The sequence below is a fragment of the Panthera leo genome, chromosome B2, assembly GCF_018350215.1.
Source record: "Panthera leo isolate Ple1 chromosome B2, P.leo_Ple1_pat1.1, whole genome shotgun sequence".
NCBI classification, from domain to species: domain Eukaryota; kingdom Metazoa; phylum Chordata; class Mammalia; order Carnivora; family Felidae; genus Panthera; species Panthera leo.
Window position 1 is genome coordinate 98,355,672 of NC_056683.1, and position 23,819 is coordinate 98,379,490.

Consider the following 23,819-nt stretch of genomic DNA (forward strand, 5'->3'; position numbering starts at 1 on the left):
TCCTGAAATGCCTATTTTTGCTTTTTAGATGCTGATAGACAAGATTCCATTAATCTCTTCCTGGGAGTTTTTCATCCCACTGAAGGGAAACCTCATCTCTGGGAACTCCCAACAGATTTTTACTTGCATCATAAAAATACGATGAGACTTTTACCAACAAGAAGAAGGTATTTTTCGTCCTAGTATTTTATGTAAACTCAGATTTGATGTTACTTTGAATATAAGATACTTTCATTTTTGAGAAATAATCACATAGGCTAAAGTAGTCAGTCTTACTACATGTTTGCCATGAGGAATTCAGTATTGTTGGTGTCCTGATGGTAGTTTTGGGAACTTGTCATTAATAATTGGTGGTTTGCATTTTTCGTAAGATAGAAAGTTTCAGAACTTCATCATTGAATGTAAGTTGTAGTTCCACTAAAGCAAACTATCAACATTATTTCTGAGTGCTTCCTACAGATGGGGAACTCTGAAGAACCCTCACATGTGGGGAGTTAATCTTTGGTTTTCAAGTGAACATCACTTTGGAATTCCAGAGTTCGAATGTTCCAGTGCTCTTCCCTTCAGGAAGCATAACCAGCTCTTGGGTGATTCTGGTGAAGACAGGAAACCAGAATAGTGACTCTAGTGACAGATACTACTCTCATCACCCCTTTTACTCAGGGCTTTCTAGATTCATTAGCCATTTTGGGTTATTTTGATGACAGTTAAATTGATACTAATATTCTCAAAAGAAATGAAGTGTTTACCTGATGTGTTTTGATAGGACACTGTGTGGTGTGGCCTCAGGGTTAGGTTGACTCTCTGTCATCATGTGACCTACGATTAGTTATTTAACTTCTCCCAGTCTCATTTTCCTCATCTGCAAATGTAAATGATGGGACATACCTCACAGAGTCATTGTGAGGGTTTAATGAGAAGACTGTTTAGTGGTTGTGATTGAGGCGTCATGTACTAATATAGTCCATTTTGCCACATGAGCAAGACAATTCACACATATGAGGTTGGAGACTGGTGCATTCTGCTCAGGGGCCTACAATATCAAGTTCTCTCATCATGCCTTTCTCTTACAACATCGGTTCAATATAGCTCTTACTTTGTGCAACAGTGCCTCCCAAACACTACAGGGGTCACTGCCAGTCTGTCTGTGTGACCAGACCACAAACAACTGGTGAATTAGCAAGTGCTGATGTTGCAGTTATTACCAAATTCTGTGTTGCTTCAGGAATGTTTAAAATATTAGGGATGTGTCAGAATTTCTGTTTCTCAGATTTGTTCCTGTAAGTGCATATTAGTGGAATAACCAACGTATTATTTGAGCTTACTTTCCCTATAAATGAAGCATTAAATTTACTATTAATAAATGATTGCCTCTGAATTTTTGCTGATAAACAAAAAATTTGGAACTAATTGTGTTGATTTGGTGAGAGATGAGTGTAAATACCTGTATTTAGCTTTGGTGACGCAATTCACTATGGGTATATGTGGGTGATTTTCCGAATTTTATATTACCTTCAAGTATTAAAGCTTTTTTTAAAAATTTTGTAAATGTTGTATTTAGTTTTGAGAGAGAGAGAGACAGAGCGCGAGCACAGGGAGGGGGAGAGAAAGAGAGGGAGAAACAGAATCTGAAGCAGGCTCCAGGCTCCAGGCTGTTAGCACAGAGCCCAATGCGGGACTCAAACTCATGAACTGTGAGATCATGATCTGAGCCGAAGTCTGACGCTTAACCAACTGAGCCACCAGGCACCCCAAGTATTAAAGCTCTTTTTAAAAAATATTTATTTATTTTTGAGAGAGAGGGAGCACAAGAGGGTGACAGACAGAGAGAGAGGAAGTCACAGAATCTGAAGCAGGCTCCAGGCTCCCAGCTATCAGTGCATAGCCCAACAGAGGGCTTGAACCCACAAACCTGAGAGATCATGGTTGAGCCAGAGTCAGATGCTTACCGCTGACTGAGCCACCCAGGGGCCCCTCCAGTATCAAAGCGCTTAACATACAACTTGGGAACAACCAACACTCAATTTTCTCCTGCAGAAATTAGCTAGTGTATAACAAGTGTACCTTAAACGACTTTCTCACCTCGAGTTGCATAACTGATCACTAAGACAGACAGTGGTGGAGCTTATTTATGGCAACAAAGGAAGCTGCTGTTATATCCCCATTTTCTATTAAAAAAAAAAAAAAGGAAACTGAGGTTGCAGAGAGAATGGAGAGAAATGTGTCTTGACTGAGATATTTAGCTAGTTAGATGATTCAGCAAGAATCATCTGCAAGCCTGCCACTGAAAATAAAGTTTTATCACAGTAGATAACATGCCTCTCTCCGTTGGTTTGTTCTCCTGTTTTTGTGTTGTTGGGTTTTTTTTTTCCTCCAGAATGTCAAAATTCCAAAAATCAGGTAATGTTGTCAACAGTAAATACTGCTCAAAAACAGTACTTACAAAGTGTGTAAGGTAAATTTCACTTTTATTTTGGACTTTCTGTTGTCACCCACCTATACTGGTTATTTTGGTGACAGTTAAGTCAGTATCATAACTCTCAGATAAAAGGAACAGTTTAGCCGGAAGCAGTCAACTGGGTGAGAGTGTGGACTTCAGGGTCGGGTGGGGCCGATTTAGAATTTCTGCAAATGTGTGACCTTAGACCTCTTCCTTAAACTCTGGAAACCTTTCTGCTCATCTGTCAAATGGAGGTGACCATGCACAACTCACAGGGTCATTCTGAGGGTTCGATGTGTGAGAACTCTTTGGTACTAGGTCTGACACAGAATAAACACGATTCTGAAGCTCTCAGGCTCAGGAGAGATGGCCTCCAGTTAAAACCTGTGATTGTGGGCAAGTTACATAACCGGTCTAAGACTCCGTTGCCATTATGAGTGAAATAGAGATAATAGCACTGTCCTAACTTGTACATGTTTCTGAGCATCAGATGAAGTAATATAAATGCTTAGCACATAAATCAAATAGGTGTTAGTACTGTTACTGTTCTTTAAAGGAGATTACATTCCCTAGTTGTAACATTTACTAAAAATCAAACAGGATGACCATAAAACCTGGAAACTTAGATAATAATATTTTATCACTTATGATAATATAATATCAATAAAAACTTTATATGTATTTGCTTGTGTTTCCAAACTTGGTGACTATCCTATATTTTACACTGTGTTTACCAATGAATTATTCTGATATATTTTTATTGAATGATAAGGGAAGGGAAAGTAAACCTAGCTCTGACTAGAGTTCATCCAAATCAGGTTCTCTTGAGGTAACTACTTCTGTTATTCAAAGGGCTCACTTTCATTGATCTGCCTACAACCACTAAATGAAACTTTGTTCTGCATTAGGTTAATAGGAGATACATCATCTAAGATGTTATTTATTGAATCAGTGTTTATCATGTCACCAAGATGTTTTTAGATATTAAACATTAATCACTTCATTGACTCAGAGTTGAGAGATTGCCCGGCTCTAGTCACTGATATGTGAGCTCCCTTGGTGTCTTCCCAGGAGAGGTCATCTGGCCTGTGCTTGACTAGTCCTGGTTTGTTATCTGGGATGTGTCTGGTTGAGGGGGCAGTTCTTTTCAGACAATTTTTTCTCCTATCACGCTGAGATCTGCTTCTCTGTAACTTTACCTACTAATCTAGTTCAGCCCCCTGAGACCTTAAGAACACGATTTCTCTATCCACTTTATAGTCTTTTAAAAACCTGAAGTTCACACCATCTCAATATCTCTTCTTCTCCAGGTTAAATAACCCCATTGTCTTCAGAATGCTCTCCTCTTATGGATTCCAGTCAACATCAATATTCTTTTTCTTTTTATTTTTTTTAATGTTTTTATTTATTTTTGAGGCAGAGAGAGACAGAGCATGAGCAGGAGAGGGGCAGAGAGAGAGGGAGACACAGAATCTGAAGCAGGCTCCAGGCTCTGAGCTGTCAGCACAGAGCCAGACGCAGGGCTCAAACTCACAGACTGTGAGATCATGACCTGAGCCGAAGTCGGACGCTCAACCGACTGAGCCACCCAGGCGCCCCAATATTCTTTTTAAATTGTGGTACCCAAACCTGGGTTCAGTAATGGTCAGAGTTTGATCTGATTTGTGCCAAATATTGTGGGACCATTGGAGCCATTGCTCCTCTTGTCTTGGATACTCTGTTTATTATCAAGTCTAAGATTGCATTAGCTGTTTTCAGCAATGTCATCATAATGTTGATTCTCTGAGCTTCCTGTCTGTTAGAACTCCCAAGTGTCTTTAACATGTCCTGATATCGTGCCTTATCTGTACCATTCTTGTATGCTCATTTGAGAATTCTTGGTCTTCTGTGCTTTGCCTGCTTCCAAAAAGGGGGGTTAAACGTGTATCCTTTTTATTAAGTATTACCTGTATCTTTGTAGCTTCTTCAGATTTAATCAGCTGGCCATCTTGATCCTGATAAAAATACTTGATGAAAAATGTTGAGTAGAATAAGGTAGATGGCAGAGCTGTATGGGGCACCACCAGACAACTCCTTGTACCTTAACCTGATTTTTGGTAGGACTTATTTCAATGGCTGTAACTTAATCTATTGTCATCATTTAACTGTACTGTCCTCCTGCCCACATTTCTCTATCTTGTTCACAAAGATTGATTGCTTTGCTGAAGTCCATATATATATATTAATTCAGAGAGCTCCCAAGTTAGCTAGGGGAATTAAAAAAGAGTCTTTTTTTAGTCCCCCCTCACCTTCCTATGTGAGCCTGTGGAATTGAGTACTCAATTCTAGGGACTGAAAAAGAGCAGAGCAACTGGCATATTAGGTATTTTATGCAAAGGAAGAAGTGGCACCAACTTGTAGTCTCCTGTCTTCTGATCCCTGGTCCCAGAACAGGTTCTACCTTGCTGCAGGACTCTTCCTCTGATTAAATGTACTTGGAGGTGGAGGTAACAGAGATCCTCCCTGTCCTGGGCTGAGTCCTCTCAGATGCTCTCATCTTCCATTTGTGTCAGCTCTTCTTCCCTGGGGCAGGTGTTTCTCATGGGCTTCTGTGCTGAGACCTACCTAGAGGAGCTGGACTTTTCAAAATCCAAAATACTTTTCAAAAGTATTAAGTTACTTTTATCTTGCTTAGGGAATTACAATTTAATAATATTCAGAAAAACATCTATGGCCTGTTTCAAGTTGCTAAAACAGGACTGTCTCTTAATTCTTTTCCTCCACGTGGTATGTTTTGAATTTAAACGTATTCTTTATAACGTTTACTGCTTTATCTTAGATAAGCTAATTGTGAGCATCATTCTTTAGGCAATTTCTTATATACTAGCTGATACCTTCTTTATTTTCCTCCTCTGTGAAGATTAAGTGATTACAAAATGGAATTTACACCTGTGTACACATGCATGTGCATGCATGTGCGTGCACACACCTTAATTAATCCATGCTTTCTCATTCTTCTGATCTGATAGTCTGATTCTCCTATGAGAAAAGAAAAGAAAATGAGATTAGATTGGTGTGGTTTGGATGTGGAGTCATAGAAGTTATCCTTTTATCCTTTTAGGTTATTCACATCTCCGTTTAATACTTGATTCTGTTATCTTGCTGAAATTGACATCACATTCTTTGATGTATAGTTTTTGTAATCTATTACCCTCTCACTTTTGAGCATCAAGACTACATTTGCTCATTTTTAGTATAAGTTCCGTTCTTCACTCTTCTTAAAAAGATGATTGATCCCATCTGTAGACCAGGACACTTGAATGCTCTTAAGAGATGCTCCACTGCTTCCTTCCATCTCTTGGGCTATACATGCTTCTCTCTTCTCTCATTTTTCTCTTTCCAGCATGAAACTTACCATGTCTGTTGAAGATAGAAACAATGCTGGAATTAAGTAGCTTTACTTTTCTCTGTCATTATTTTCAATGTGGCATTTCTAAGACACAGAATGGTGTTTGACACAGTAGGTGCTTACTAAATGTTGAAAATAAATGTGAATTATCTGCAAGCAGCAGGCATAACTCTTTTTTGTTCTTTTCATGTTCAAAAACCTTGCTGTTCAAAAAGCAGCCTGAGGACCACCCCTTCTGGAATCACTGGGAACTTGTCATCAATGCAGAATCTCAGGCACTGCCTACTGAATCAGAATCTGTCTTTTAACAGAATCTCCCTAAATGTTCATGTGTGCACTGATTTTTTTTTTGCTTTCTATTTTTGTTTTTTTTATATAATTTATTATCAAATTGGCTTCCATACAACACCCAGTGCTCATCCCAACAAGTGCCCTCCTCAATGCCCATCATCCACTTTCTCCTCTTTCCCACCCCCCATTAACCCTCAGTTTGTTCTCTGTATTTAAGAGTCTGTTATGGTTTTCCTCCCTCCCTCTCTGTAACTTTTTTTTTCCCCTTCCACTCCCCCATGGTCTTCTGTTAAGTTTCTCAGGATCTGCATATGAGTGAAAACATATGGTATCTGTCTTTCTCTGCCTGGCTTATTTCACTTAGCATAATACCCTCCAGTTCCATCCACGTTGCTGCAAATGGCAGGATTCCATTCTTTCTCATTGCCAAGTAGTATTCCATTGTATATATAAACTACATCTTCTTTATCCATTCATCAATTGATGGACATTTAGGCTTTTTCCATAATTTGGCTATTGTTGAAAGCGCTACTATGAACATTGGGATACATGTGCCCCTGTGCATCAGCACTCCTGTATCCCCTCGGTAAATTCCTAGCAGTGCTATTGCTGGGTCATAGGGTAGTTCTATTTTTAATTTTTTGAGGAATCTCCACACTGTTTTCCTGAGGAGCTGCACCAGTTTGCATTCCCACAGTGCAAGAGGGTTCCCGTTTCTCCACATTCTTGCCAGTATCCGTAGTCTCCTGATTTGTTCATTTTAGCCACTCTGACTGGTGTGAGGTGGTATCTCATTGTGGCTTTGATTTGTATTTCCCTGATGAGGATTGACTTTGAGCATCTTTTCATGTGTCTGTTGGCCATCTGGATGTCTTCTTTAGAAAAGTATCTATTCATGTCTTCTGCCCATTTCTTCACTGGATTATTTGTTTTTTGGGTGTGGAGTTTGGTGACTTCTTTATAGATTTTGGATACTAGCCCTTTATCTGATATGTCATTTGCAAATATCTCTTCCCATTCCATTGGTTGCCTTTTAGTTTTGTTGATTGTCTCCTTTGCAGTGCAGAAGCTTTTTATCTTGATGAGATCCCAATAGTTCATTTTTGCTTTTAATTCTCTTGCCTTTGGAGATGTGTCAAGTAAGAAATTGCTGCGACTGAGGTCAGAGAAGTTGTTGCCTGCTTTCTCCCGTAGAATTTTGATGATTTCCTGTCTCACATTCAGGTCCCTTCATCCATTTTGAGTTTATTTTTGTGTATGGTGTAAGAAAGTGGTCTAGTTTCATTTCTTCTGCATGTTGCTGTCCAGTTCTCCCAGTCCTGTTTGCTAAAGAGATTGTCTTTTTTTCCACTGGATACTCTTTCCTGCTTTGTCAAAGATTAGTTGGTCTTGTATTTGTGGGTCCAATTCTGGGTTCTCTTTTCTATTCCATTGGTCTGTGTGTCTGTTTTTGTATACTCTGAATTTTGAGAAGCACTATTCTAAAACATAACTTCAGTCTCAAGCAAAACTTGAAGAGCCTTTCCTGTTATCATCTCACTTCCTGCACCCCTCCCCCCCCAGTTCATTAGGCATTATGTTCCTTTTTTCCATTATCCTTGGTTATATATTCTGCTTGCCATCTCTAGGAAAGTTCTCTCTGTTGCCTATTTCATTTAAATACCCCTATTCTTCATAATTGGGATTATTCAAGATTATAATGTCAGCATTTTATTTTTAGAAAGCTTTCATTTATTTAAAATTATCTTTTTAGCACTTTTGGTCATAGGCTTTTTTTTAATAAATGTTTTGAAAATCTGTGTTTTTAATATATTTTGATATACTGTTTCACATTACTCTCCTTCCTAGTGCTCATGAACTTTGATATAGCATTTTCCCCCTGAAGACCCAATTTATCAAAATTTGATTATCAGAACATATCCAATGTTCAGAGAGAGGGCAGTTCAGGGTTTTGTTGTTGTTTTCAGATTCTCTGCTCACAGTAGATGAGTCTTCTGGCAGAAATCCAGATGATTGAAATTCCCTACCTTCCTCTAACTGGCCTCTGTAATCAAGTAGTGAATATTTATAGTTAAAGATTAACAGGGCCTATATTGTTTTCTAAGGGAACTTGTTCTTCAGGACTGTCCATTCACTTAATGATTTTGGTTAACTATTGTAATTAACTATACACAGACCCATACATGCAGAGCAGAGTGGAAGAAGTAATCTAATTCTCAGATAACCATGTGTAAGAGTCTTGGCTGTAGAACTTGAGTCAAGGTCCTGCTGCTCGCTGGCTTGCAGAGTAATGCAGGCAACAATCTGGGGAGAAGTAAACAGCAGCTCCTAGAGTCTGGCTTGGTATACCCAAATCTTTTTTAGCTAACAGTAATTAAGTAACATCAGAGCACTTGACTCTCAGATGTGTTCATGGAATTTTTGTATATCAATGACATAGCTGAAATAAGAAGTTTGGGAAAGCAGTAGCCATGTTGGAGACCTACTATGCCCCAAGCTTTACAAACATGTTTTAAAAAGAAAAAAAAAAAAACTAACCTTAAAGTAGGAGGCAGCAGCTTACTATAGACCTTCAACTCCTTTTATCCAATGAATTGTAGAAAACCAGTGTTTACAATTGGTTCACCTTATTCTTTTATTTTTTTTTTTTTAATTTTATAGTTACACTTACTGGTGGACACCAGAGGTAATAAAACATTTACCGCTGCCTTATGATGAAGGTAGGTACACTGTTTCTCTTTTAGTTTTTATATAGTTTTTATACCAACGTATTCTGGAAATATTTCTAAATGAACTTGAAGCATTAAATTATTTGCATATAATATTTCATTAAAAAGAAATTAATGACTACTCAGTTTTATGTTGTTGTTATTATAGGGGATTGTTAACATCTTAGATGACTTCCAGGGATTGTGTTATATTTCTTTTATTGTGTTTTACAGTTGTTAAGTATGTTCCTTAAATGTTTAATGGATATAATATATTAGTTTACCATTTTAAACTAGTACTTATTATGTTTCTAAATATTTGGGGGTAATGGGAAGGAAGTAAAGACCCATTCATAAGGAAAAATAAAAACTTTTCCTGTGTCTAAACAGTGAAAAAATATACAGATATGTATATAAAATTACATTTTAGTCACTAAAGTTTAAATTTCATTTCGTATATTTGTCAGAAAGGCAAGAATTTTTTTTTATTAAATGAATAACCTCGAATGTACAATACATTCAAATGATGTTTCCAAATTGAAATAATTTCCCAGTTTTAAATAGAGTGTAGCCCTCATTCTGTTACTGATTCCTCTGACCTTGAACAAGCCAGATTTCTCAGTTGTGAAAAGGCAGTAGGTAAGATTGACTGCCAGTCTGGAACATTCCAGTTGAGGATTCCATCTAGTCATGGTTAGGCATTCCAACTTTGATAGTAAAGGCCATGAACTAAGAAGATTGCAAATGATTTTTAGCTTTTAATAAATTATTAATTAATTTTTAAAAAGTATTTGTAACCTTGAAATTCTGGGAAAAATCATAATTCCTATTGCTAAGAAGATTTGTTGTTCCAGGAGAAAGGAAAGAACTATAGCAGTCTAACCTTGGCCTTAAACAAGATTTGAAATATAAATATGAAGGAAAATTTACTGAAATAGCTGCACAATTTATATCTAGAAGGCAGAGGGTATTTATTTCAAAGCAAAACAGAATTCAAAGAGCTGAGTTGTTTGATTTCTGAAATAACTCCCTGCTCCCACCCTGACTTCCAGAGGCCTTCCTGCCCCCTTGGAGCTTATCACACTCGGCTCTGCACTGTATATTCTGTGCACATAGCTCATCTCTTTGTCAAGTGTCTGAGTGCTAGAGGCCGGAGTTGAACCTCGTTGGCTAGATGTAATCTAAAGACTTTAAGAGTAACAGGCATATCTCTCTTAGTTATCTGTGCTGCGAACTTAAAGAAGTTGATAGTGAAGAAATTCCACAAATATGAAGAAGAGATTGACATCCACAACGAGTTCTTTCGACCATACGAACTGAGTAGTTTTGATGATACCTTTTGCTTGGCTATGACAAGTTCAGCACGGTATGTTGTGAGTGCTCTGATACTGTAAAGATTTGGGAACTTTAGTTTTCCTAGTTTATATAGATAAGCCTTGCTTTGTCATAAGTCCATTCTGCAAGGCTGCTAGCAGGGATTGTACAGCCTCTGAATACCCCCTGTGATAAGTAGCCCACTACTTTAGGAGATAGTCCCTTCTAGTGTTAGATAACTGGAGTTAATTTCTTCCCTTTAGTAGGTTGAAATCTGCCTCCCATTGGTTCTAGTTTGTCATTTGGAGTAAACTCACTTTTTAAAATTGAACAGAAACTGAGAGCCAGCATAAATTAGTAGAATAAAGCATAGTCTTTGGCACTAGAAAAGCAAGGCTGTGAATTGTAGATCAGCCACTGCCTACCTGTGTGACCTTGAGAAAATTATCCAACTTATCTGAGTCTCAGCTTCTTCTTTTATGTAGATAGGGGCATGTGTATCACACACATATATACGCGTACATGCCAAATGCCTTAATGGAGTGACCAACCTAGGTGGGTGACTAATAAATGGTGGCTATCATTATTTTATTATTCTTATTAGGAATAGGACAAGTCTAGTTCCTCTTCTGTATGACAGCCCTCCAGATATTTGAAGAAGCAGTATTAATTTTTTTAGGGTAAATATCCTTCATTCTTTTCATAATTCACATGATATTGTTTTCAGACTCTTCATCTTGGTATGTCACTTTTGAATATGCTTCATTTTTCTGTGTCTCTGTTAGAGTTTTGTGGGATCTTTAGAAAAGTGATGGGACTAGAGTAAGAAAATTAGGCAAAGCAAATAACTTCTTGATTATCATTTTTTATAATAAAGTTTACATTTGTGTATTTTACATTTTCTTCCAATGTGATATATGTATGTCTAGACTTAATGTACATGTAGGAACATATCCTATGGTTTTGTTTCCTAGAAACCACTCCATATTTTGCTTTAGTTTCAGATGGAAAGTTGAGAATATTTACTTGGTTGATTTTGAGTGAAACTTATTAAAAGTTTAGAAGTTTTAACTGTGAGGTCATTGTCATTTCCAGAATATTTCAACTCAGCAAAGGATGAATGATGTTATGCATATGTGTATATATTGTATAGTTGATTATTTACTTGCATGAGTTATGTTCTATAAAGTTCCTGTAATAACTGAATTAGAGAATACTGAATCATTGCAATTCAGGTTTAGGTTCCTGGCAAGCCTCTGGTCACATTTTCATTAACCAGTCAATACATAACCATGTTGTATGTTTCTGTTTAAAGATGCCTTACTTAAGGTATATTGTTGATTCATTAACATTGAACTCACAGCAAAGAGCACTATAACTCCTACCTGAACAAAGCTTCTCTAAAACACGTATTTTCTTTCCAACACACAGCTTTCTTGTGCTTAGAAACATTAGAGAGCTTCAGCACTATGCTTGGGGTCATTTGGGACAACAAGGTCACCACCAAACAGCACAAAAAGGTGCAAAACATGGCAGTACATAGACTGTAAAAAGGACACTTGTTTATAGCATGACAGCTATAAACAAGGCAGAGTGCCGCCTTGTTCTCCATCAGCTGGGAACGTGAGCATTGGGTTACTCTAATTTTCCACTGTTCTGGGAATGCACATGTCCACAAGTGATCACAAAAGCTCTGAGTATTGGTTTTGGGGTTATGAAAAAACTTGAGTGAGCAAGCAAATTCTCAAATAAGGAGTCCACAAATAATGAGGATCGACTATATATGTTCAAAAATAAAGAAAAATTAAACCACTTACAATTTTTTAAAAAATGTTTATTTATTGAGAGAGAGAGAGAGAGAGTGCTCGGGAGGGGGGGCAGAGAGAGAGGGAGAGAGAGAATCCCAAGCTGGCTCCACACTGTCAGTGCAGAGCCCGGCGTGGGACTCAGTCTCACGACTGTGAGATCGTGATTGGAGCCGAGATCAAGAGTTGGACACTTAACTGACTGAGCCACCCAGGTGGCCCTAAACCACTTACATTTTTTTTCAAATGTTTATTGATTTATTTTGAGAGAGAGAGTGTGTGTGTCTATACCTGCGCACACATGAGCCAGGGAGGGAGAAAGAGAGGGAGACAGAGAGAGAGAGAGAGAGAGAGAGAGAGAGAGAGAGAGAGAGAATCGCGAATCGCAAGCAGGCTCCGTTCTATAAGTGCAGAGCCTGACGCGGAGCTCAATCTCATGAAGCATGAGATCATGACCTGAGCCAAAATCGAGAGTCAGATGCTTAACTGACTGAGCCACCCAGGTGCCCCTAAACCACTTACATATTTAAAACAATATTTACAAACTGTCAAATAGGCATTTTGGGTCAAATTCAATATTATTTTGTTTTCCTTCCAAAAATGTAATGGCTGCACTTGGAGCAGAATCCTTGCTGGAGCCCTAAGTCTCATCAGCATGAATCATGCACCTCTTGCCTTTTTGGCTTCTCTGAGGAGTTTGGTCCGGTTTCAGCAGTAATGGTGAGGTAGGCCTTGCACAGTGCCAGAGTAGCTTCAGCTTATCTTAGGGCGTGGTGAACAAAAAGTTTCTATTTCAAGTGTTCCAATAGTGTTTTAATGAATTAACCCCAGCCTAATGAGGTAGATGCTGATACTCGAATGGATACTGCTGTGGTTTTGAACATTATGTCGGCATCCCTAGGTGGTATAGTGTAATAAAAACATTGTCCATAAAACTGAGTGGCTTAGTGTTTTGCCATGGGTTTTTATGAGTTTAATTTTACCTCAAAAGTAATTGTGATGTATAAACAAAGTGTATACATCTTAGCAGTAATTTAGATATCAACTCTGTTCCAGTAGAGAAAAATCTTAAATTCAAAACCATTGGGTCCCATAATCATGAAGAAAATTCACAGTGAAGACTGATAACATTGAAGTTACCTGGTGCCATTAATTCATGGGATTTTATGGCCTTTTGATCACCTGAGCTCCCCTGAACATTTGGCTCAGAATATATGTAGCTCTGAGGGCTAAGAAGGAATAGTGTAAGAATGTGAATTGAATGGAAACCAGGATGGACAGTGATTCATATGGAATTTCTTTCCCCTCTCTCCAGTGACTTTATGCCTAAGACCGTTGGCATTGATCCAAGTCCATTTACAGTGCGTAAACCAGATGAAACAGGAAAATCGGTATTGGGGTAAGATTTGCATATAGAATGAAATTTTAAAGATTCATGTAAAATAATATGGCACTTGCAGTATAATTTACACCAAAAAGAATAACTTCAAGTCACATCGTTTGGAGCACATTCCATTTATTGCATCTCTACAGGTAGTTTATTCATAGCACTGGGATTACTAAAGAATTCAACATTGAAAGAATTTGTAGGAGTTTCAGCAACATGGTGCATTTTATTATTTTAAATTAGGAATATCACAGGTGGCATAGGCACAGGTAACAGATATTATGTGTTATGTCCTATAAATAACTCAGTGTCCTCTGTTTCCCACGACATAAAATACTTAGGTAAAAATTTCTATTCGTTTTCTTGTATTTTTGTTGGCATCCCAAGGAACCATTAAAGCAAATATGTTCAGGTAGAGAAATTAATACATATTCTGTGTATTACTGTACCATTGTTCTGGGGAAGACTATTTATTTACATCTTCATGCTTAGAAACTGGAGTGAAATGTGATGTGTTCTAGCATAAGAATCTGTTACTACTGCCACTGACCTGAATAACCCCAGTGATAAGATGTTTTCTAGACTCTGACCAGAAACCCTGGCCAGACTGTAGATACTGAGTCCTAATTGTATTTGGGAGTGTGAATGGGATCCTGGTTGGATTTTAGCTACGTGTGGTTTATGCAGTGGGATATATATTACTACTTCCTGATACACCATTTCTGTGGCTTAAATATGTGGTCTTAAATTGCTGTATGCTAAGCCTTAGACCAGAAACTAAGGAATTTAAAAGAAATGTCCTCAGGAGTCAGGATTCAAGAAGTTCCTGAAACAAATACGTAAATGACCAGCTACATTACTGCATAGCACAGAAATACCATTGACTTTTAATTTTTACTTGGCAGAAAGTCAGAAACTAGTTTATTTTCTATAACATGTAACCCATGGTCAGATAGTATTTCCTTTTCTTTTCCTAAAACATTTCCAAATATTACGATATTTTAAGTCTTTTGTAGAGTATTTTTTGAAGAGTGAAATATTAAGTATTTTTCATTAAAGCCAAAAATATTACATTAAAATATTATCTGAGTTAAAAAAAATAGTATTCTTACCACTCTCATGTTTGGAACTGAAAGTAAATACTTTCATAATTCTGAGTTTTTTGGGGTTTTTTTCCATCTACTCCCTACTATTAGAAGGAATGTCTAGCAAATATAGCTATTTACTAACAATACAAATACTAAAATTTAGTTTGTGTTCATCAGTTGCTCATTACTATGGTACAAATCATCGGCTGGTGCTATGATTGATAAAAATCATATAAGGGAAGGAAATTTACATGGATTTGGCTATTGACCTTTTCTTGAAGCTTTTACAGGTTACAGATAACATTACTAATATCCCAAACTTATGGTTTTCTATTATTGTACCACAAATTTTGAAAGTGTTGGTTTCAGTTACCAAAGGAAGGCACAGTAACCAAGTGGTGAGAAGACTTTTCTGCACTGGTTTACACCCACTTACTGGTTTATTTTCTGAATTTATAACAGGGCTTAACTTCATAGAAGGTCAGTACATGTACATGGTAAAATGCTAAGGTTTTCTCTTAATCACAACTTGAATCCAAAAACTGGTTTTTCACAGCCATTTTCTTGTGCTTCTCTAGCACTAGGATTTTGGACAGTCATGCATAGTGAATGTCAAAGGATCGATTTAAAGATGCTTTATGTCAATATTCATCTTTTTAAAGGAACAAGAGCAATAGAGAAGAAGCTGTATTACAGCGGAAAACAGCAGCCAGTGCCCCGCCTCCCCCCAGCGAGGAGGCTGTGTCCAGCAGCTCTGAGGATGACTCTGGGACCGACCGGGAAGAAGAGGGCTCTGTGTCTCAGCGCTCCACTCCAGTGAAGATGACCGACACGGGAGACAGTACCAAAGTGACTGAGGTGTGCAAGAGATGAGCTTGTGTAGTCCGGCATTAGGCTCTAGAGGATGATCTCTAAAATTCTACTTTCTGTTAAAAGACTTAGAGTCAGAAAAGGCCACATGCACACCATTCTAATATGTGGTGTTTGAGACACTTCCAGAGATGAATATTTTTTTTTGTTATTATTGAAGTATAGTTGACATACAATATTTATTAACTTTAGGTATACAATATAATTTCACAATTCTGTGCATTATGCAGTGTTCACCATGGTAAGTGTAGTCACCATCTGTAACCATACGACAATATTATTGACTGTATTCCCTGTGCTGTACTTTTCATCTCTGTGAGTTATTTGTTTTATAACTGGAAGTTTGTATCCCTTAATCTCCTTTACTATTTCTCATGTATTTCTATTACTCATGCCCCTACACCTTCTCCTCTGGCAAGCACCAGTTTGTTTTCTGTATTTGAGTCTGTTTCTGTTTACTTGTTTGTTAGATTCCACATGTAAGTGAAATCATATGTTATTTCTCTTTCTCTGACATATTTCACTTTGTATAATACCCTTGAAATGCATCCATGTTGTTGAAAATGCCAGAAATCTCATTCTGATATTCCACTGTGTGTGTGTGTGTGTGTGTGTGTGTGTGTGTGTGTGTGTGTACATACATATACATACTACATCTTTCATATCCATATATCTATTGATGGACACTTAGGTTGCTTCCTATCTTGGCTATTGTAAATAATACTGCAGTAAACATAGGAGTGCATATATATCTTTTGAATTTGAATTGTTTTGGGGTTTTTATTAGGTAAATATTCAGTAGTGGAATTACTGTATCATATGGCATTTCTATTTTTGATTTTTTTAGGAACTCCATACTGTACAATTTACATTCCCACCAGCAGGGTATGATGGTTCCCTTTTCTCCACATCCTCACCAACACTTGTTATTTCTTGTCTTTTTGTTACTAGCCATTCTGACTGGTGTGAGGTGATATTATGGTTTAGGTATGCATTTCCCTGATGCTGAGTGATGAGTGACGTTGAGCATCTTTTCATGTGTCTGTTGGCCATCTGGATGTCTTCTTTAGAAGAATGTCTATTAAGGTCCTCTGCTCATCTTTTAATTGACTCGTTTGTTTTTTGGGTGTTGTAGATGTTCTTTACATATTTTGGATATTAACCTGTTATTGGATATATCTTCTCTTATTCAGCAGGTTGCCTTTTCATTTTGTTGATGGTTTCTTTTGCTGTGCAAAAGGTTTTTATTTTGGTGGAGTCCCAATAGTCTATTTCTGCTTTTGTTTCTCTTGTCTGAGGGGACCTATCCATAAATATGTTGCTAAGGCTGATGCCTAAGAGATTACTGCCTGTGTTTTCTTTTAGGAGTTTTATGCTTTCAGGTCTCACATTTTGGTAATTAAGGGATGAATACATTTAGCATAGGTCTCATTGAAATGGTTTCATTGTGAAATCGGTATTCTTGCTCCCATGTATAATAGCAAATTTCTTATCACTTCGGAATTTTTTAAGAGAATCCGGTCTCATTTTGAGCAGCACATCCACTTGAGGTCCATTCATTTCCTCACTCAGCACATTGCTGGAATGTAGGGTTTGGACCTGAGCCTCACAATCTTTGCCTAGCCCTAGTGGGAAATTCACCTGCTCAATTTGACATTACCAATACAAGGGAACATAAGGGAAAGTAAACTACAAAAGAACCAAATCTAGCTTTAGGGACATGCAATTTCCAAAAATAGCCAAAAGTCGTAGAGATAGATATGGCAAATAAAGCGTGATAAGAACTGAATTCATTATTCCGGGAGTTGGCAAACTACAGCCAACTGTCAAAATCCAGTGCACTGCCTGTTTTTGTGAATAAAGTTTGATTGGAACCCAGCCATGTGTGTTTGTTTGCATGTTGTGTCTGGCGGCCTTTGTACTGTGCAGCAGAATTGGGTAGTTGCAGCAGAGTGCCATGACCCAAAGAACCTAAAATATTTACCATCTGGCCTTTGCAGAAAAAGTTTTCTAATTCCTGCATTATACCAAAGAAACTAGTAATTATTTAATAGCTTTTGACCCTAAAACAAAGTTATTTTTAGTGAACTGAAATCAGATTTTTAAAAAACCATTAACTGAGAAGTTTAATGAATAGATTGAAGAAATACTGTGATTACTTTTGTGGAAAATCTCACAGGTTTGTTTTCTTTACCTTTGGAAATAATTATTATGCTAGATGTCTAAAAATTCTGCCTTGTTCCTTGTCGTTTTTAACCCCAGAATGTGGTCCAGCCCATGAAAGAAGTATATGGAATTAACCTCTCAGATGGTCTCTCAGAAGAAGATCTCTCCATTTATTCAAGGTAAACTACTTTCATGTAGAAATTAAGAAAATATGCAAATGTATTATTACAATAACTTATATCTGGTCTAACTTCTAATAAATGAAATTGGTGGGTGGCTCAGTCGGTTGAACGTCCGACTTCAGCTCAGGTCACTATTTTGCAGTTCATGAGTTCGAGTCCCGCATCAGGCTGTGTGCTGATGGCTCGAAGCCTGGAGCCTGCTTCAGATTCTGTGCCTCCCTCTCTCTCTTCCCCTCCCTGACTCACACTCTGCCTCTCTCTCTGTCTCTCTCTCAAAAACAAATAAATAAACATTAAAAAAAATGAAATTGGTAATACAGAAGGAAATGAATTCCACTTGCAATACAGTAATAGTGTTTAGGAGGTCAAATTCTGAAACACTGGTTTCTATTTGGAGTTAAAGGACCTACTACTGCCTGAGACTCTCAGTGCCCTAAATGATAAAAATTTACGACGTGTCCATGCATTTTCACTGCCCATATATAAGCTGCAAACTGAAGTGCACATACATTTCTCTATTCTTGCATTAGCAAAGTCCCAAGATCAGGTACCTTCTTAGAAAATGAACCTAGGATATTGACGATTGTGGACCTTGCATTTGCATTAGCTCTAGAGTGCTGGTGGGAGTGGTGGCTGAGGAGGAAGAAGGAAGTGGTGATATAAGGGTGTCAAGTCAGAATGTTCTAGACCTTTTTTAGGCAGACTAAGCTGAAAGAGTCATCACAAACCCTGAGATCATGACCTGAACTGAAATCAAGAGTCAGACGCTTAACCGACTAAGCTACACAGGCACCCCAGCTTTCCATTCTTTTTTAAATTTTTTTTTTTAACGTTTATTTATTTTTGAGACAGAGAGAGACAGAGCATGAACGGGGGAGGGGCAGAGAGAGAGGGAGACACAGAATCAGAAGCAGGCTCCAGGCTCCGAGCCATCAGCCCAGAGCCCGACGCGGGGCTCGAACTCACAGACCGCGAGATCGTGACCTGAGCCGAAGTCGGACGCTTAACCAACTGAGCCACCCAGGCGCCCCTCCATTCTTTTTTAAGGAGAGTATTTCATTTGCTGAATCCATCAGACTGGAAACTGACAGCTTTTTACTTCAAACTAGTAAGATTGGCTATATAATATGTAAAATATAAAATATAAACCAGTAAGATCAGCTACATAATATGTAAAACATAAGAATGCACAGCATTTCTTAACTACAAAAGCACTGGTACGACTCTGCATTACTATCTTGACAGAAGCCAACTTAGCCATTCAGAATTCAGCCACACTCTTCTCAGCCCTGGACACACAGGTGCACAGTCCTTTATCCATCACAGCTGTCCCTACAACATAGATGAACTCCAGCATATGAAGTGAGCCTCTATAAGCAACATGGTCTGGAAGAATGAATTATCTGGGGTTCGTGACTGCATAATATGACTTCGCTTACTGCAGACAGTGTGAGTGTCAGGGACTGAACTTATGGCTCACGTTAATTAAGCAAAAAAGAAAGTGTCTCGTGCTTCAGGTGTGACTTTTGCTTGGAGCCTTTGTAGCGCAGACTGCCTCTGAAGCCCACTTTTCGTCCTCCTTTCTGTGGGAGTGAGATACAGCCCTGTTCAGCCATAGTATTCCTGGGAAACAGTCTAAGAAGGGTACAAGGGTAGGCCCATAGGGAAAGGATTACTGCAGGGGAGGAAGGAATCCATGTCCTGGAATAAGATTCTGTGTTTGATATCCTGAAGAACAACATCTCCTCCTTTGATTTGTGTAACACTTTGCAGTGTTTTATTGTTCTTTAGACAACTCTGTAGTAGGCTGAGAAGATATTATTATCCCTCTTTAGAGGCTAACAGCGTGGAAAGTGCCACTCAATGACTTATTCAGGAGACCTTCCCTGTGCTTTGTGGGTATCTGTGATTTTAGACTGTGTAGCCCTCTTTATTTTCTTGATAATATCAGCTGCCCCTGCTTATGATGTAGACCTAGGGGGAAGGGGAGAAACAGAGGTCTGGTCATCTCTTCCCCTCTGTGTGAGTAACCCTTGACCGTGGGCAGACTGCCCCTACAGGGGGCATGGGCATCTTCCATCTCTGTCTGTTGTGGGCATTGCTATGGTAGAAGAAGCCTCCCTCCATCAGTATCTGGGGGGTGGCCAAGGATGTTCAGGAACTTTTTGCCCCAGCCAGGCTCTGGGTGTCTCTATTGTTGTTGTTGTTGTTGTTATTATTATTATTATTATTATTATTATTATTATTGGTTTCAGGAATAGAATATAGTGATTCATCACTTACATATAATACCCAGTGCTCATCCCAGCAAGTGCCCTCCTTAATGCCCATTGCCCATTTAGCCCATCCCTCCACTCCCCTCCCCTCCAGCAACCATAAGTTTGTTCTCTGTATTTAAGAGTCTCTTATGGTTTGCCTCCCTCTCTGTTTTATCTTATTTTTCCTTCCCTTCCCCTATGTTCATCTGTTTTGTTTCTTAAATTCCACATATGAGTGAAATCATATATTTATCTTTCTCTGACAGACTTATTTCGCTAAGCATAATACACTCTATTTCCATCCACGTTGTTGCAAATGGCAAGATTTCATTCTTTCTGTTAGGGGCTCTGGGGTCTCTTAGTGCCTCCTCTGATCCAGATGGCAGAGCTTCAAGGGCAGGGCCAGAGCCCATGTAGTTCTGGCCTAAATTGGCCTAAAAAAGTTCTGCCTTCTCCCACTGCAGTTCTGCAACCAGTGGGCTAGTATCCACCAGAGACTGTGCATGTAAAGACAGTGCTCTGGCCTGGCCTGGCCTGCCTGTCACAGCTCCCATCTGGGCAACCACAGAACAGTGTGGGGAAGGGAGGGAGGCAGCTGGAACTGGAGCCAACAGCCTGTCTTCTAGCTTCCTGCTCTCCCGCCTGTTTTTCCTACGTTTGGTCTCAACCACTTTCAAACTCCTGAAGATTTCTTGGTTTTATAGTTTTTTTCTAATTGCTTAGCCCTGTTCTCTATGCCTTCCTTTGCCCTCAGCTTTTCTGATATCTTTGGTGTGTTATCTTAACCAGGCCTGGAAGTTTTCTGCTTGCCTCCCCAAGCCTCAGGCCCGTGCCAAATCTTTTATTTGTTTTTGTTTTTGTTTTTGTTTTGTGTTGTTTTTTGTTTGTTTTTTAATATGAAATGTATTGTCAAACTGGTTTCCATACAACACCCAGTGCTCATCCCAACAGGTGCCCTCCTCAATGCCCATCACCCACTTTCCCCTCCCTCCCACTCCCCCCATCGACCCTCAGTTTTTCTCACTTTTTAAGAGTCTCTTATGTTTTGAGGGAGCCAAATCTTTTTAAAAACAAATTCTGACAGTGATTGTGTACATGATTAGGTAAGGTTAAAGTTCTGTACAAATAACAGGTATCATGTGACATTCTTCCCCCAAAATGAATCAAAAATCTTTACTTGCTGAAGATAAAAGTAAGTTATTTAAAAGTTTTCCAGTAGCATGTAATGATTTAGTTAGTAATTGTTAGTTCTGCAGTACTTTTCTTGACCTTCAAAAAAAGCTAATAAAAATTTAATTGTAAAAGTATCAATAATCAGAAAAAAATTTATATGATATATATATTTTTTGAGAGAGTGCAAGCAGGGAAGAGGGGCAGAGGGAGAGAGAGAGAATCTCAAGCAGGCTCTATGCTCAGTGTGGAGCCCGATTCAGGGCTTGATCCCACGATCCTGAAATCATGACCTGAGCCGAAATGAAGAGTCAGACACTCAACCCACTGTGCCACCCAGGGGCCCTAAAAGAAAATGTTTTAAACAGTAGAAAAGTGGGAAGCCCTTTCATCATGCGCCCTAACCTTCCAGGGGCACATTAGAACAAAACTACAAGCCATGTCCCTGAGGGGAACATGAAGGCATGTAGCACAGACCACACTAGGACAGGTGTGCACTTGAGAAATAGTAGGTGGTCCTTGACCCATCAGCCCATTGGCCCATTGCTAGGTAGCCTCCTATCCTATGGAGCTGGCTGGGGGCATTTCCCTGTGACTCTTAGCTTCAAGCCTGGATTAGTGCTGTTCCAGTCTCCTCTAAGGAGGGGTGGTGTGGCAGTGAGGCTCAGCAGGTGGTCTCCTCAGTCCCCTCCTTCACAGTTCAAAGTACTCTTAAGAGGGGCTGGAGTACACTTGGGGATTCTTGTGGTCCTGTGGAAACAGAATCCACATGCTAGGTTTTCAACAGTGTCCCTGCTTTGGGAGATGGATCCCTGGCCTGATCCTGCTCTTCCCTTGTCATTTGTCTCACTGCAAATACCTCCCCTTGTGTTCCCAGCTTCCTACTGCAGTCACCCTTAGGTAAGTGAGGCCCTGAAAGATCATCTTCCTGGCTTCAAGAACACATTTAGGTAAATTGAGACACAGAATTCTTCTTCCTTCATTTGTAACAAACCCACTGTAAAATCAGGTACCCGTTTGTAATTACAGTCTTATGCTACATAGGGCACTCGTGTGTGCTTTTCTGAAATAAGCATGCTGCTGTCATTTGAAAGCTCATACCATTTTGTGTAATCTACTGAATTTATTGCAAATAGTTCCTTCTTTAGCTTACTTTTTATCCATTTAATTTGTAGATTTGTTCAGCTGGGTCAGAGTCAACATAAACAAGACAAGAGCAGCCAGCAACTCTGTTCCAGGTGCCCAGATGGAGTTATAAAACTGTAAGTACTAGATTAGACCTTTAAAGAATCTTTGTATTCATGCCATTCATAGTACTTTTTTAAAAGACTTTTTAAGAAACTATTCAGTCTTAACCACTATAAGCACTAAAGCATCTCCTCCCGGTGTGTTACCCAGGGAAAACTGGGTAGCTGTGGGCATGGGGAAGAGACTGACAGCTTTGACTTGAAATGTACCCTTTGGAGGTGGGATTGGAGTTGGTGGAAGCTTCCCTCCATAAACTCTGCTCTCCAGTGGGTAGAGGTGGGATGACAAAATAGCGCTGCCCCTAAAGACAGGCTCCTCAGGAGCAGTGATGGGTTTGTCATTTCTGCTCAATATCCCCACTGGTTCTAATAACTTTGCTGTAAGTTAAACAGGTGTTTAGTAAATTCTTAAACAGAATCAGGTTCACATCCTGGATCTCAGCTCTATTACTTCTTCTTGTTTTTTTGGTTTTTTTTTTTCACCTTGATTAAGTTTGTGTGGCTCAGTTTCCTCATCTGCAAAATGGGATGGTAATACTCTGTAGGAGAGTGGTAGGCTTAAACACAATAATGCATTCAACGTACTGAGAACAATATCTGGTAAAAAGTTCTCAGTAAGTTGTGATCATCTTCATGTTCATCATTATCGTCTGCTTGTTGGGACCAAACAAAGCAAAGGTTATGACCGGAAGAGGCTCCTAAAGCCATCTGCTCAGTTGAGTTTCTTCTAGAAAATGAGTCACTGTGGATATTAAATGACGTAGTATACGTGAGGTGTCTAGATTAGTGTCTGACATATAGTTGACATTTAGCAAATGTTCTGTTCCCTTTTCCTAGAGCAACTTTATCAGTTTGTTTAATAAATTATTTGATACATACTGATTGCCTAACTTCTCTGTGTACTACATCTGCACGTTCTTGATTGATAGTTAAGAGGCTGTTATAATAATTTCGGGCAAAGACTGGTGGCTGGGAAGACTTAGGAAATGGAATAGATTTGGGGAATGTTTAGGAGGTGAAATGAGACGTGGATACTAACTTGTCATGGAGGGAGAGAAAGGTGGCCTTATCCAGATGGCCCTTAGATTTTTTGGTTTGTATAACAGGTTTGCTTGCTTGCTTGCTTGATACATTTATTCATTTAGCAGCTAGGTATTGACTACACCTATGTTAGAATCATTCAAAGCTTTCATTTACTAGCTAAGGAGTGCTACAGGAGAATCCAGTTTACATTTAAAGTAGCATCAGAGTGGCCATGTTTAGGAGGCAGTTAGGTCAACTGATCCGGAACTTCTGGGGATGTAAATGGTGATGGTCATTTCCTTCTGGGGATGTCCATGCATATGGGTGATAATTAAAGCCAGTGGCTATGGATGAGGCCACCTAGGAAAAGAGAATAGAGTCTCTTATTGTTTGTCTCCCTCCCTCTCTGTAACTTTTTTCTCCCCTTCCCCTTCCCCATGGTCTTCTGTTAAGTTTCTCAGGATCTACATATGAGTGAAAAC

The 23,819-nt window shown here is 38.9% G+C and overlaps 1 protein-coding gene across 8 annotated transcripts in view; it reads left to right on the forward strand.

The window, feature by feature from the left end:
• Window positions 1-23,819, forward strand: part of FIG4 (FIG4 phosphoinositide 5-phosphatase) — a 130,863-nt gene that overhangs the window by 66,492 nt on the left and 40,552 nt on the right. For 7 of the 8 annotated variants that reach the window (XM_042939558.1, XM_042939554.1, XM_042939560.1 and 4 more), the window contains 7 exons: window positions 29-167; window positions 8,781-8,839; window positions 10,046-10,193; window positions 13,262-13,345; window positions 15,084-15,279; window positions 17,554-17,636; window positions 22,243-22,329. In XM_042939558.1, the coding sequence (XP_042795492.1) occupies window positions 29-167; window positions 8,781-8,839; window positions 10,046-10,193; window positions 13,262-13,345; window positions 15,084-15,279; window positions 17,554-17,636; window positions 22,243-22,329 (796 nt within the window). The remainder of the gene's footprint in view (window positions 1-28; window positions 168-8,780; window positions 8,840-10,045; window positions 10,194-13,261; window positions 13,346-15,083; window positions 15,280-17,553; window positions 17,637-22,242; window positions 22,330-23,819) is intronic. The other variant, XM_042939557.1, reaches the window with a different exon arrangement.